Source organism: Pseudophryne corroboree, chromosome 1, assembly GCF_028390025.1.
Source record: "Pseudophryne corroboree isolate aPseCor3 chromosome 1, aPseCor3.hap2, whole genome shotgun sequence".
Taxonomy (NCBI): domain Eukaryota; kingdom Metazoa; phylum Chordata; class Amphibia; order Anura; family Myobatrachidae; genus Pseudophryne; species Pseudophryne corroboree.
In genome coordinates, this window is record NC_086444.1 from 254,080,067 (window position 1) to 254,094,613 (window position 14,547).

At 44.7% G+C, this 14,547-nt stretch overlaps 1 protein-coding gene across 3 annotated transcripts in view; it reads left to right on the top strand.

Moving 5' to 3' along the window:
• The window catches only part of SNCAIP (synuclein alpha interacting protein), a 449,424-nt gene that overhangs the window by 298,514 nt on the left and 136,363 nt on the right, over nt 1-14,547 (top strand). For all 3 annotated transcript variants that reach the window (XM_063964212.1, XM_063964210.1, XM_063964211.1), the window contains exon 5: nt 8,722-9,542. In XM_063964212.1, the coding sequence (XP_063820282.1) occupies nt 8,722-9,542 (821 nt within the window). The remainder of the gene's footprint in view (nt 1-8,721; nt 9,543-14,547) is intronic.

Sequence of the window (14,547 nt, forward strand, 5' to 3'; positions counted from 1 at the left end):
TAAATTATTTTCCATTAGTTGTTCCATGAAATAGAAAGTGATCTCATGAGCTTTCAAAATCCTATTTAGTTACAGATATTGGGGGTCAGTCTGACCCGATCGCTCGCTGCAGTTTATCGTTTATCAGAGATGCTGCCTTGTATATGAGGGATGCTCAGAGAGACATTTGTTTATTAAGCTCCAGAATAAATGCTATGTCTATTTCTGCTAGGCGGCTCTTGTGGACCCAACAGTGGACGGGAGATGCCGATTCAAAGCGGCATATGGAGTCCTTGTCTTACAAAGGGGTGGAGTTGTTTGGAGACGGCCTCTCTGATCTTGTCTCTACGGCTACGGCTGGTAAGTCAAATTTCTTACCTTATGTCCCCCCGCAACATACAAAGAAGGCACCTCATTATCAAATGCAGTCCTTTCGTTACAATAAAAACAAGAAGGTACGTGGATCATCCTTTGTTGCCAGAGGGAAAGGCAGGGGAAAAAGGCTGCACACAGCTAGTTCCCAAGAGCAGAAGTCCTCCCCTGCATCTGCAAAGTCCACCGCATGATGCTGGGGCTTTCCGAGGGGAGGCAGATCTGGTGGGGGCTCGTCTTCGATTTTTCAGCCACGTCTGGGTTCACTCGCAGGTGGATCCCTGGGCATTAGAGATTGTTTCTCAGGGATACAGGCTGGAATTCGAAGACTTGCCTCCTCGCCGATTTTTCAAATCGGCTCTGCCGGCTCCCCATCAGAGAGGGAGCTAGTGTTGGCAGCAATCCAAAAATTGTATATTCAACAGGTGATTGTCTCAGTTCCTCATCTCCAGCAAGGAGAGGGATATTACTCAACCCTGTTTGTGGTCCCGAAACCGGACAGTTCGGTCAGACCCATTTTAAACCTGAAATCTCTGAACCTGTACTTGAAGAGGTTCAAGTTCAAAACGGAATCACTCAGGGCGGTCATCGCCAGCCTGGAGGGGGGGGATTGGATGGTGTCCCTGGACATAAAGGATGCTTACCTTCATGTTCCGATATTCCCCCCGCATCAGGCGTTCCTGAGATGTGCAGTGCAGGACTGCCAATTTCAGACGTTGCCGTTTGGGCTTTCCACGGCCCCGAGAATTTTCACCAAGGTAATGGCGGAAATGATGGTGCTCCTGCGCAGGCAGGGGGTCACAATTATCCCATACTTGGACGATCTCCTCATAAAGGCGAGATCTCGGGAGAGGTTGCTGGACAGCGTGTCTCTGTCCATGAAGACGTTGCAGATACACGGCTGGATTCTCAATATACCGAAGTCCCAGCTAGTCCCTACAACGCGTCTGACCTTTTTGGGCCTGATTCTAGACACAGACCAGAAAAAGGTTTTTCTTCTGATCGAAAAGGTTCAGGAACTCATAGCCATGGTCAGGAACCTATTAAAACCAAAAAAGGTTTCAGTGCATCATTGCAGCGGGTCCTGGGAAAGATGGTGGCTTCCTACTAGGCCATCCCTTTCGGCAGGTTCCATGCGAGGACTTTTCAATGGGACCTCTTGGACAAGTGGTCCGGGTCCCATTTACAAATGCATAAAAGACCAGGGTATCTCTCCTGTGGTGGCTGAACAGTGCTCACCTACTAGAAGGTCGCAGGTTCGGCATTCAGGACTGGGTCCTGGTGACCACGGACGCAAGCCTCCGAGGCTGGGGAACAGTGACACTGGGAAGAAATTTCCAAGGTCTCTGGTCAAGCCTAGAGTCTTGTCTCCACATCAACGTCCTGGAGTTGAGGGCCATATACAACGCCCTGCGTCAAGCGGAGGAATTGCTTCGGAGAAAACCGGTTCTGATTCCAAGGCGGAACAAGGAGCAGAATGGCCATGGCAGAAGCAACCAGGATTCTACGCTGGGCGGAAGGCCATGTAAGCGCGCTGTCAGCGGTGTTCATCCCGGGGGTGGACAACTGGGAGGCGGACTTCCTCAGCAGGCATGACCTGCATCCGGGAGAGTGGGGACTTCATCAAGTAGTCTTCGCACAGATCACGGATCGTTGGGGACTGCCTCAAATCGACATGATGGCATCCCGTCTCAACAAAAAGCTAAAGCGGTATTGTGCCAGGTCAAGGGACCCTCAGGCGGTAGCGGTAGGTGCTCTGGTGCCAACTTGGGTGTCCAGATCGGTCTATGTGTTTCCTCCTCTTCCTCTCATACCCAAGGTGTTGAAAATAATACGAAGAAGCAGGGTCAGAACAATACTCATTGTTCCGGATTGGCCATGGAGGACTTGGTATCCGGAGCTGCAAGAGTTGCTCACAGGGGATCCGTGGCCTCTTCCTCTAAGGCAGGACCTGCTGTGGCAGGGGCCCTGTCTGTTCCAAGACTTACCGCGGCTGCGTTTGACGGCATGGCGGTTGAACGCCGGATCCTAGCGGAAAAAGGGATTCCGGAGGAAGTCATTCCTACCCTGATCAGGGCTAGGAAAGATGTGACATTAAAACATTATCACCGTATATGGCGGAAATATGTTGTTTGGTGTGAGGCCAGAGCTGCTCCTACGGAGGAGTTCCATTTGGGCCGTCTACTCCACTTCCTTCAAACAGGAGTGACTTTGGGCCTAAAATTAGGGTCCATAAAGGTCCAGATTTCGGCCTTATCCATTTTCTTTCAAAGAGAATTGGCCTCTATTCCTTAAGTACAGACCTTTGTGAAGGGAGTGCTGCATATTCAGCCTCCTTTTGTGCCTCCGGTGGCGCCTTGGGATCTTAACATGGTGTTACGTTTCCTCAAGTCACCTTGGTTTGAACCACTCAAAACTGTGGAGTTAAAATACCTCACGTGGAAAGTGGTCATGTTGTTGGCGTTAGCTTCGGCAAGACGTGTTTCCGAATTGGCGGCTTTATCACATAAAAGCCAATACTTGGTTTTTCACGTGGATAGGGCAGAGTTGAGGACTCGCCCTCACTTTCTTCCAAAAGTGGTCTCATCTTTTCATGTGAACCAACCTATTGTCGTGCCTGTGGCTACACGGGACTTGGAGGATTCCAAGTCCCTGGATGTAGTCAGGGCTTTGAAGATTTATGTGACCAGAACGGCTAGAATCAGGAAGACTGAAGCTTTGTTCATTCTGTATGCGGCCAACAAGGTTGGCGCTCCTGCTTCAAAGCAGACTATTGATCGCTGTATCTGTAACACGATTCAGCAGGCACATTCTACGGCAGGATTGCCATTACCGAAATCGGTTAAGGCCCACTCCACTAGGAAAGTGGGCTCTTCTTGGGCGGCTGCCCGAGGGGTCTCGGCTTTACAGTTGTGCCGAGCAGCTACTTGGTCGGGGACAAACGCCTTTGCAAAGTTCTATACGTTTGATACCCTGGCTGAGGAGGACCTCCTGTTTGCTCAACCGGTGCTGCAGAGTCATCCGCACTTTCCCGCCCGTTTGGGAGCTATGGTATAATCCCCATGGTCCTTCCGGAGTCCCAGCATCCTCAAGGACGTTAGAGAAAATAAGATTTTACTTACCGGTAAATCTATTTCTCATAGTCCGTAGAGGATGCTGGGCGCCCGTCCCAAGTGCGGACTTCTTCTGCAAGACTTGTATATAGTTATTGCTTACATAAGGGTTATGTAATAGTTTTCGGTGGTACCGTGGCTATGTTGTTGTTCATACTGTTAACTGGGTAAGTTTATCACAAGTTATACGGTGTGATTGGTGTGGCTGGTATGAATCTCTCCCTTAGATTTACAAAAATCCTTCCTCGTACTGTCCATCTCCTCTGGGCACAGTTTCCCTAACTGAGGTCTGGAGGAGGGGCATAGAGGGAGGAGCCAGTGCACACCCAGAGTCCAAAGCTTTCTTAAAGTGCCCTATCTCCTGCGGAGCCCGTCTATTCCCCATGGTCCTTACGGAGTCCCAGCATCCTCTACGGACTACGAGAAATAGATTTACCGGTAAGTAAAATCTTATTATTCCTAATTGTAAAACGAATAGGAATATGCTGATGATGTACAAGTAAATGTTAATAATACTAATTACTACTTTGTCGGCATTCTCTAGCCAACATTACATGATACACTGAAATCATACCAAACCCCCATTTGTGCAACATGACATTATTTTGTATATCTAGTATTATAAAATTGTAGCCTGATGAAAATTAGGTCATCACGTTTACATGATGACCGAATTATGTCTGTGGTACACGCATCACACTTAACATACATTGGTGTGACGTGCATGTGCGGGACAGAAGTTCGGAATGGGGACAATGGGAGGTAATTATAATGGGGTTGAGATGGGCCAGGGGGAGACAAAGTGGGTGCGGCTGAGGTGACCCGATGACTGGGTCCATTTGCTAATTAATTATATAGTGTGATGACTGAATAATATTGATTGCTGTCTTATTAAATCATTAGTAAGTCTCATCAAGAAATGACCACAAAACCTGCAATGCGTAATGTGTTAGATGAAAGATCTACTATTAATTAATATGCAGATATGTACTTTTTAGGAACTTCTAAATATATTTGTGATTACATTTTCATTGAGGAAGGACTTGTCCTTTTACACATTCCTGTCAGTAAATCTCCTGAATGACACTAGTATAAAATGGCTGATAACAGTGAGCAATAGCTAGCTGTTTTCCTTAGTACTCAGCTCTATAGCAAATATAAATACTATGGGGTCTATTCATGAAGCAATGCTAAAAGTGGATAAGTGTGCCAGTTGAGAAATTGCCCATGGCAACCAATCAGCTTTTAAGTAACATTGGCAACTTCTCCACTGGCTCACTTCTCCACTCTTTTCACGGCTTCATGAATAGACCCCTATGGCTATGTCACACATTTCTAGCCTTATAAAAGTGTAATAACTATAACACGTGAAAGTTTTTGTATTCATTAGTAGTATAAGTCTACTTTTGTTTTAGGTTTAATGATAACATTAAACACAATAGTTTTAATAAAATGGGGCGCCAAATACTTTGTGTAAACATACTGTAAACAAGTGAGGTAAAACTGCATATCACATGATGTATGATACCAAACGAGCAGGCTCAATGAGTTGGATCAGAATCAACCAAGTATTTGATATATATATAGTATATAGTGTAATATATTCACAATTTGTTTGCAAGATAAGCAGAACTAGTTATCCATCCAGAAATCTGACTAAATCAGGCTAATCAGAATAATATATTAGTGTAATATATTCACAATTTGTTTACAAGATAAGCAGAACTAGTTATCCATCCAGAAATCTGACTAAATCAGGCTAATCAGAATAATATATTTTTCCAATGCAATTTTCAGTACTTCAGAAAGATTCTTTACAGCTCCAATGACACATACTTCTCAAATAACAGAGCAGAGCTCCTGTACACTTCATCCTTATAAGGAATTACCTCAGGAACAAAATGTAATAGTTTAGTATGTCAAACAAGTAGATTTTTTTTGCAACTCTAATATTAGCACTTATACTGTACCTATAAAGAATGATAAAGGCTCATTGAAAGAATCTTTATATGCTCAAGAAAAGTTCCTCTAGGACCCCCTAACAGGCAAACAATTTGCTGAAATAATATAATAGATGACATAATAGTATAATACAGTAAAACACTTCTATTTTCCCCCAGAAATAGTACATATTATAATTCATTTACATTAGAACAGATAAAGCATAGAGGGACAGATGTATTAAGCCTGGAGAAGTGATAAAGAATGATAAAGCAGTGATAAGTGCAAGGTGATAACACACCAGCCAGTCAGCTCCTAACTGTCAATATGCATATTGGAGCTGATTGGCTGGTGTGTTATCACCTTGCACTTATCACCGCTTAATAACTTCTCCAGGCTTAATACATCTGCCCCTCAGTATCTTGTTTGTAAACACCAATGGAAAAAGTTCCTTTCCAGGAAACAAGAGCCAAAAGGTGCTGCATGTGACAAGTGGAGACACAAAAAGCACGTCCAAAGGATTCTTGATGCGTTTTGTTTAATGACATCTTCATGGGGATGGTTGGCTGTTGTAGCTGTTCCCCTTATATAAGGACTGTAAGATATTTAACATTCTAAAAATGCTTGACCTGTGTAGAGACCAAACAGGCGTGCGTTACAAAATTACAGTCCATAGCAAAGTCAAGTGAAAAAGGTCCAAGTTAGGGGGCGGGATGTATTAACATACATCGCCGCACCTCGCCGATTACCGCAGCGATGTTGATCGCGTATGTACTAACATATGCGATCAACATCGCGATGCGGTGACGAAGGCCCCCCGCGATACCTGTTAGGTGATCTGCGGGGGGTCTCCGTCACCTCCATGGGGTCCCCACACTGCCTTGATGCCGGGTAGCAGCAGCAGGCTGCCCCCGGCGCCTCCTCCTCCCCCCTGCAGCCGGAAGGACGTCCGGCTGCGTTGCTAGGGGGAGGAGGAGATTACCTTCCGGGTCCGGGGCATCATGGAGGAAGGTAAGCTGGGGGGGTCGGCGTCTGCGGCGGTGTCGACGGGTTGCGGCGGTCGGCGAAAAGAAGCCCATAGGCTTCTATAGGGTTGATACCCTGGACGCCGAAAACGCGGCGGTAGGGTGTTAGTAAATATGAAAATGCGGTAAAACCCCCGTTTTCGGGGGTTTTACCGCATTTTTGCTTTAGTACATCCCGCCCAGGGAGAGATGAAGTCAAGAAGGATAGTGTCCTTAGAAGAAGAAAGAGGTGTCCTCTATATGTTGAACAACTCTAAGCAGTGACATAGTCACGTGGAATGTAAATGTGTTACGCTATATACAGTACGTGTGGCTTTTATTTATTTTTTCTGTGGTATCCATAAGGCTGATTCTGATCCACCCCCTTGAGACAGCTTGTTTGACATCATACACTTGTGCTATACAGTTTTATTGCACTTGTTGATGATTACACTAAAACGTATTTGCCCCCACAGTTTTTAGAAACCTATAGAAACTGTGCACGTGTACTAAACATTACAGTGAATGCTGCTTTTTATGTCAAATTCACTGTCGTAATTCACAAATTCAGTTGAAACTTAACGCTAAGAACCCAACTTACTTTTTAAAACAATACTTTAAAAACAATTTAACTTTTCTGTCTTATTTAATAAAATAGTCAAATCTAGCATTCTGAGATATTCATGATACGTGGGAGAAAAAAAAAGAACAATGTTTCCTTACTGAAGCAGCATTAATAAACTCCAGAAAGGTCATAAGTTCAAAAGTCAGGAAAGAATCACTTATGGGTCATTAAATACAACTTACTGCCCATTATATCACAAATGTCATTACAAACTGTAACCACCTGCTGCATTGTACCACTCCCTTTTGAAAGAGTGTCTGACCCTCAGAGGTGTAATATTTATATACTATTTAATATGTAAGAACCAGTAATTAATTAGAGAGATTTAACAACCCTACTAGTTAGTACCTAAATAAAGTGCTTGCATTGTGTAAATAAAATAACATATATTACACCGTATATATTGACATAGGGCCTAATTCAGGTTGGATAGCTAGAGAGACAGAAATTGCGATTTTCTCTATCCTGTTTCACAAAAATCGCATGTGAAAAGCCACCCAGTAAGGTAAAAGATGCTCACCAATGCAATCGCAAAATTGCGTATGTAATCGCAGAATTGCGATGCATATGCAAAAATCGAGTACCATCGACAGCTGTGGTTGACCCAGGACTACTCAGAATAATGAGAATGCAGTCGCACCAGTGTCATGTTTTTAGTCGCAATCCATTGCAACTGACATCAGTACGGATGGTGTAATGGTTAGCATTGCTGCCTCACAGCACTGAGGTCATGGGTTCAATTCCCACCATGGCCCTAACTATGTGGAGTTTGTATATTATCTGCGTACTTGCGTGGGTTTCCTCCAGGTACTCCGGTTTCCTGCCACAATCCAAAAATATACTGGTAGGTTAATTTGCTCCCAACAAAAAAATGAACCCTAGCATGAATGTGTGTGTACATGTGGTAGGGAATATAGAGGGTAAGCTCCACTGGGGCAGGGACTGATGTGAATGGACAAATATTCTCTGTAAAGCGCTGCGGAATAGATGTGCATAAATAAATAATAAATACATAATACACGCCTCGAAAACGGCCATGATCCGCATGCGTTTTTCCAACCACTCCCCACAAACGTCATGTTAACACCCATGAACGGTCACTGCCTGTCAATCAAACTGCAATTTAGCCACCGTGCACACGCAATGCGTTCGCAGCACATGCGCAGTCTACCGATAATTGCCCGATTTTGCTATTTTGAAACTGAATAAGGCCCATAGTCTTTTTTTATTCAAGTGACTAAATAGTGAAATAACTAAAAGTGATTCATTTTGTTTGTAGATATATTTTGTAATTTTTTTTATATTTTGACACTATCCTTTTTATTCTTGTAACATTTATTTGAGGGGGGAAAAAAAGAAGATGCACATTGTCAAAATATGTAGTTTGAGTGGTAAAAATAAAGGTTAAGAAATAATGGTCTTTATTTTCCAAAGTAATTAATAATATGTTAGCCAAAGCATCAGAGTCTGAAACCTCCATTGGCTACAGGAAGATGCTGCTCCGAATCCAACAGTACAATGCCAGAATACTCTGATATAATGCCAGCTTCGGAGAAAAACATTATATGCATCCTCTCTATCATATAATTACTCTGTTCATTTAGATATATTTGTTCTATTACAAATTTCATAAACGTGTCGTTGTTTTTAACCTCATTGACTAACGTGGTTTTTGTTGACCTTTTAGTTCCCAGTGCAAACTGGAGCTGTGGAGTGTCTTCCCTTATCGGCAACACACAAAAGCCAACGGGTATCGCAGACGTATACAGTAAGTTCCGACCGGTTAAGAGGGTCTCCCCATTGAAACATCAACCAGAAAGTCCAAAAATCAATGAAAGTGATGATCAGAAAGAGGAAAAGGAAGAAAATGAAAAGAAAGGTGACTCTGTAAAGACTACTGTAAAAGATGGTGTTCCTGGAGACAATGATGGATTTATATGTAAGAGCGCCGAACCAAGCGTTTTGCTTGGTGAACTGGAACATTACGACCTGGATATGGATGAGATTTTGGATGTGCCTTACATCAAATCTAGTCAACCATTGACTCTGTTTACAAAGGTAGCATCAGAGAAAAGGACTTCCAGCATTTATCCTCTGGGCAAAGGAAAAACTTGCCCTATGGGAAACCTGGAGAACCTAACGCCCAGTGCCACTCAGTTTTGTGTATTGTCTCCTGTTATAAACTCAGCTCAGTCTACTGTCCTTGATCAGAGCAGGCATTCATCTGGGGGATTAGAACTTTCCCAGAGTAGCATTCAATGCAGCTCAGTCCATGAACCTGAATACCATAACAAGGGCTTCCTCAATAGGACTCTGTCTGATTCCCATGCACAGAAGCTTGAAAAGACCGTGCCTAACTGCCAGCTCCGGGCCCTGCACCTGCAGGCCGCAGACACACAACTGGATGGGATAAACGGCAACTTGAACTGGAATCATTCTGAAGGGGAAGACATGAAAAAAATCAAAAGCATTTTAAACATTGTTAAAGAAGGTCAGATCTCCTTACTGGTAAGTAAATTAAGTACTTACTTAGAAATCTGCTTTCCACCTTATGCTGTTAATTCAATCTCTGACAAGCCACATAACACAAGAGACACAATCACATTTACTATGCTGCAGGCTGCACACTCACAGTGAAAAATAAGTTTCTGTGCCGAATATTTACATTTTATTTATTAACTCCAAAATAAGTAAGTGGATGACGCAATGCAATCAAGCCTCTTTTTATATAATTCATTGCACATGACCCAGATTAATTACCAGAGCTAAAACGTATGGCATTTTATTTTTTCTGCAAGATTGAGTAGCCATTTGTTTGCTTGTAGTAAGTGTCACAGTGTTATAATAGTAATGGAGCGTCCGCTTTTCAGATTGTTTGCAATCTTTTTGCAGCTTGGGCGGACCCCGTCAGTTCCCTGTCATTGACTCGCCGTGGGAACACCGTACTGCCTCGCTGTTTTGTCATTAGTATTCAGAAGTATTATGTGCCAGCTTTTTGTTACAACCATTCACAGATAGGAGCTTAGAGCAAAGCTTAAAATGTCCCACGACCCATGTAAACTAAGTGACTAGCAACGGCTTCAATGGTTCAATGCTACAATTATGGGTTACCAAAGTAACAAATAGCTAACAGTACAGTTTAAAGGGAACAGGCTTGTATCGTCCAGTACACTGTTGGGTTAACAATAATGGGCAAATCTTTTATGTGGCTTGAAATCTATCTGATGCTGTATGCTTTATATCTTAATGCAGGCCGGACAAAACAATCTACACCAACCTGACAGGGAATGCTGGGCCTAGGATTTCAACAAAAGCCAGAGAGGCACAGGTTACTTAGGTCAGATTAAATTCAGGCCTGCACTGATGGAGTTAACACGGCTCACAACAGAAAAAAAACAAAAATGTCATGTGTAATTATATTGTTCACATGAGTGGCAACTGTTTTCATAGTGTCGTAAGGAAGGACACATTTTATTTATATTAACTGTGCAAGCTACCAATGGCACTGGGGACGGCTGCTTTTGTTACTACAGATGTGTTCTTGTACATCTATGGGAATATCCAATTAAGGTGAAATATATAGAAAGCCACAGCGTTTCCTATTCAATTGAAGAATAGAAAATGAGACCCTGTTCTTGCCGACCCAGAGTGTCTAATTTTTGCTAAAATTGTTATTTTAATAAAAAAATATAAGGCTGTGCTCTATTCCCCCCATTGACTTAGTAAGCAGTTGGAAGTTTCCAGTTAGCTAAATGAGGGGTTTATTTACTAAGCCTTGGATGGAGATAAAGTCGCAGGAGATAAAGTACCAGCCAATCGGCTCCTAACTGTCATTTTTCAAACACAGCCTGTGACATGGTAGTTAGGAGCCGATTGGCTGGTACTATGGGGGTAATTCTGAGTTGATCGCAGCAGCAAGTTTGTTAGCAATTGGGCAAAACCATGTGCACTGCAGGGGGGCAGATATAACATTTGCAGAGAGAGTTAGATTTGGGTGGGTTATTTTGTTTCTGTGCAGGGTAAATACTGGCTGCTTTATTTTTACACTGCAAGTTACATTTCAGTTTGAACACACCCTACCCAAGTCTATCTTTCTCTGAACATGTTATATCTGTTTCCCCTGCAGTGCACATGGTTTTGTTCAACTGCTAACATATTTGCTGCTGCGATCAACTCAGAATTAGGCCCCATATCTCCAGCGACTTTATCTCCATCCAAGGCTTAGTAAATATACTCCTTAGTCCATAATTTTTAACCTTCTGCAGCGGAGGAGCATTCCCAAAAAGCATGTGTGTGAGATCGCTTGTCATGTGAGAGTGTGTGTGAAACCCCCTTTCAGTGTGTGAGACCCCCAGTATGTGTTACCTCTGCTGTGTGTGTGTGACCCCCTGTCAGTTTGTATGAGACCCCCAGTGTGTGTACCCCCTGTCAGTGTGTGTGTGTGACCCCCTGTCAGTGTGTGTGTGACCCCCATCATTGTGTTTGTGACCCCCTGTCAGTGTGTGTGTGTGTGTGTGTGTGTGTGTGTGTGTGACCCCCTGTCAGTCTGTGTGTGACCCCCTGTCAGTGTGTGTGTGTGTGTGTGTGTGTGTGTGTGTGTGACCCCCGTCAGTGTGTGTATAACCCCCTGTCAGTGTGTGTGTGACCCCTGTCAGTGTGTGTTTGACCCCTGTCAGTGTGTGTATGAACCCTGTTAGTGTGTGTGTGACCCCCTGTCAGTGTGTGTGAGGCTCCTGGTGTGTGTGTGTGACCCCATGTCAGTGTACGTGACCACCGGTGTTTAAGAGATGTTGTAGGTCAGTGTGTGTGTGTGTGTGTGTCAGTCGGCGGTGTGGAGCATGTGGAGCCGGGCATTGGAGCAGCCTGAAGACATCAGTGAGTGCCTGGTGTTCTAAGGCCGCATCTCTTTCTGCAGCGGGGTACACTGGGGTTCCACAGGGATAACATCAGGGTGTAGAGTTGGATCTTGATCCGAGGCACCAACAGGCTAAAAGCTTTGACTGTTACCAGTATGCTTAGCGCTGCCTCCTCTATAACCCCGCCTCCGTGCACAGGAGCTCAGTTTGTAAGTTGGTGCCTACGGTGCATGCAGCTAACAGGCCAGCGCAGCCCTGAAAATAGCTTTTCTATGAAGAAAGAAGACTTCAAGGGCCGCAGCATAGGCACTTAAGAGTGCTATATGTCATTTCTGACATATCATGCTGCGGCACCCTCACCTCCCCCGGCGGCGCTGTATACTCCTGCTCCCTGTTTGCCGGGTACTTACAGCGGAGGACTCCGGTTCTTCAATTAGGCACACACACACACTGACCGCTGCTCTCTGGGATCGCGTGGCCGCATCAAGGAGTAGGTAAGAGGGTCTCTAGGAGACGGACCACGCGCGCTGGCGGGGACACTGTGGCCGTGCAGGGACCCCACTAGACTACCAGGGCAAGGGCACAGATTTGATTTTATACATAATCTGTTTTTCTATGGCCCGCAGTAACCGGTGGTGAAGTCCAGCAAGGGGATAAGGCTCTGACCTGTAGCCCCTCCCCCAGCCCCAGGGCGCCATTTACAGTTAATGTTCCCGCCCTGGAGCTGCATCTCTCTCTCTCTCCCTCACTCCCTGTCAGCGTTTGGGCGCCATTACATACACAGCTGCACTGATCTGGGACTGCTGGGCATTGTCTCCTCTGTAATGCCGCCTGCATCATCAGCGCTGTCCATTTACAGGACACTTAAGTATTCTACATGTCTTTAGACAGTGTTAGTTAAGAATAAGTGCACATTGTCAGGGATATTTAGTACAAGAACCCTGTGATATACATCCAGTCTTCACTGTGCATTGATATATCTCTATAGCTAATTAGCTTTACTTGAGTAGTATTGTTACTAAAGTATTGCTAGTCCAGTGCAGTTTTATTGTTATTTGGGTTTTCATATAATATAGTGTTGATCACAGGATATACTCTTTTGGTATTTTCTCTTTGTATTACAGTCACCATATACCTCTTAAACCCTCCGTGTGTGCTCTGCCTGTAGTCTCACTATCCGGGGGGATTTTTGTTAGGTACTTGGTCTGCTTATATTGTACTGTTCCACCCTAAAGTAAAGCTTTCATATAATGTCAGCTCAACAGGGTGAGGGTTCTGTGGCTGACCCTGCGTCCTGCAGTGCTCATGCCATGGATGCATCTGAGGAAAATATTGCAGCTGAGGGTTCAGGTGCTGAGGGCTTTGTACCCCTCAGTCAGTTTACTACAACGGGGGCAACTACTGACCCGCCGTGGGATACTTTTTCTAATTTACTGACTACGCTGGTAACTAGACTTGCGCCCCCTATGGGACCTCCTGTGCCATTACAGCCACATATTGTCCCTGCTGTTAATCCGCCATGGGCTGATACTCTGTCCTCTCAGTTACAGCAATTAAATCAGTCTTTGGTCAAGCAAAATCCTAACCCTCGCCTGCCTAAGACCAAGGTGTCATCTATGCGGGCCATTACGTTATCGCATTCCACACATGTTACAGATACTTACTCTGATGAAGATGGCACATATACTGATCCCTTAGATACTGATGCAGATGCTTCTGTTGTGGCATCCCTGACCCAAGTGGATGTTCCTGACCTCTTAGAGGCTATACGGCAGATTCTTCAAAATGATGATGACGAAGAACCACCGGCTCCCTCTAAGAAACCAGATAAGTTCAAGCGTCAGAAGGTTACTAAGTTAGTTTTACCACATTCTGACCATTTGGGTGACATACGTCAGGAATCCTGGGAATATCCAGGAAAGAAATTCTCTCTGTCTAAGAACATGCTAGCTTGTTATCTCCTCGCTGCAGAGTTAACCAAAAATTGGGAAACACAGTCGCCAGTGGACTCACAGGTCGCACGTCTGGTGGTATCTGCTCTGCCTGTCACTACCGTCACTTCTCTGCAGGAACCGACGGATAAGCGTGTGGAGGGTTGCTTGAAGTCCATTTACACTCTGGCAGGAGCTGTGCATAGGCCTACTATTGCGGCCTCTTAGGCTGCTAAAGCTATTGAGGCCTGGGTTCAGGAAGTTGAAGCGGAGCTACCGTCTAATTTCCTCGATAATGCAAAACAGTGTCTTTCGTACATTGTTACAGCCTCTCATTATATTCAAGATGTGGCATCGGATGCAGGTATCCTGGCGGCCAAAACGTCTACCACGTCTATTCTGGCTCGCCGGATCCTCTGGTTGCGGTCCTGGTCTGTAGATCTGGACTCTAAAAAGACCTGGAGGTGATCCCTTTTAAGGGAAACATTATTTTTGGGGAAGATCTCAACAACAATTTTGCTGACTTAGCGTCTGCTAAGACGGCATGTCTGCCTAGTACTACTCCTTTGGCCCCGAAGGCTAAGAGTACTTCCTTTCATTCCTTTCGACCTCCAGACAAAGCAAAGGGTCAGGCGTACCCAAAACAGGCTCGCACTTCCAAATCCACTAAGCCCAAACCTAAACGTGCCTGGGCTGCCCGTCAGCCTGCTGCCAAAACAGAGAAGC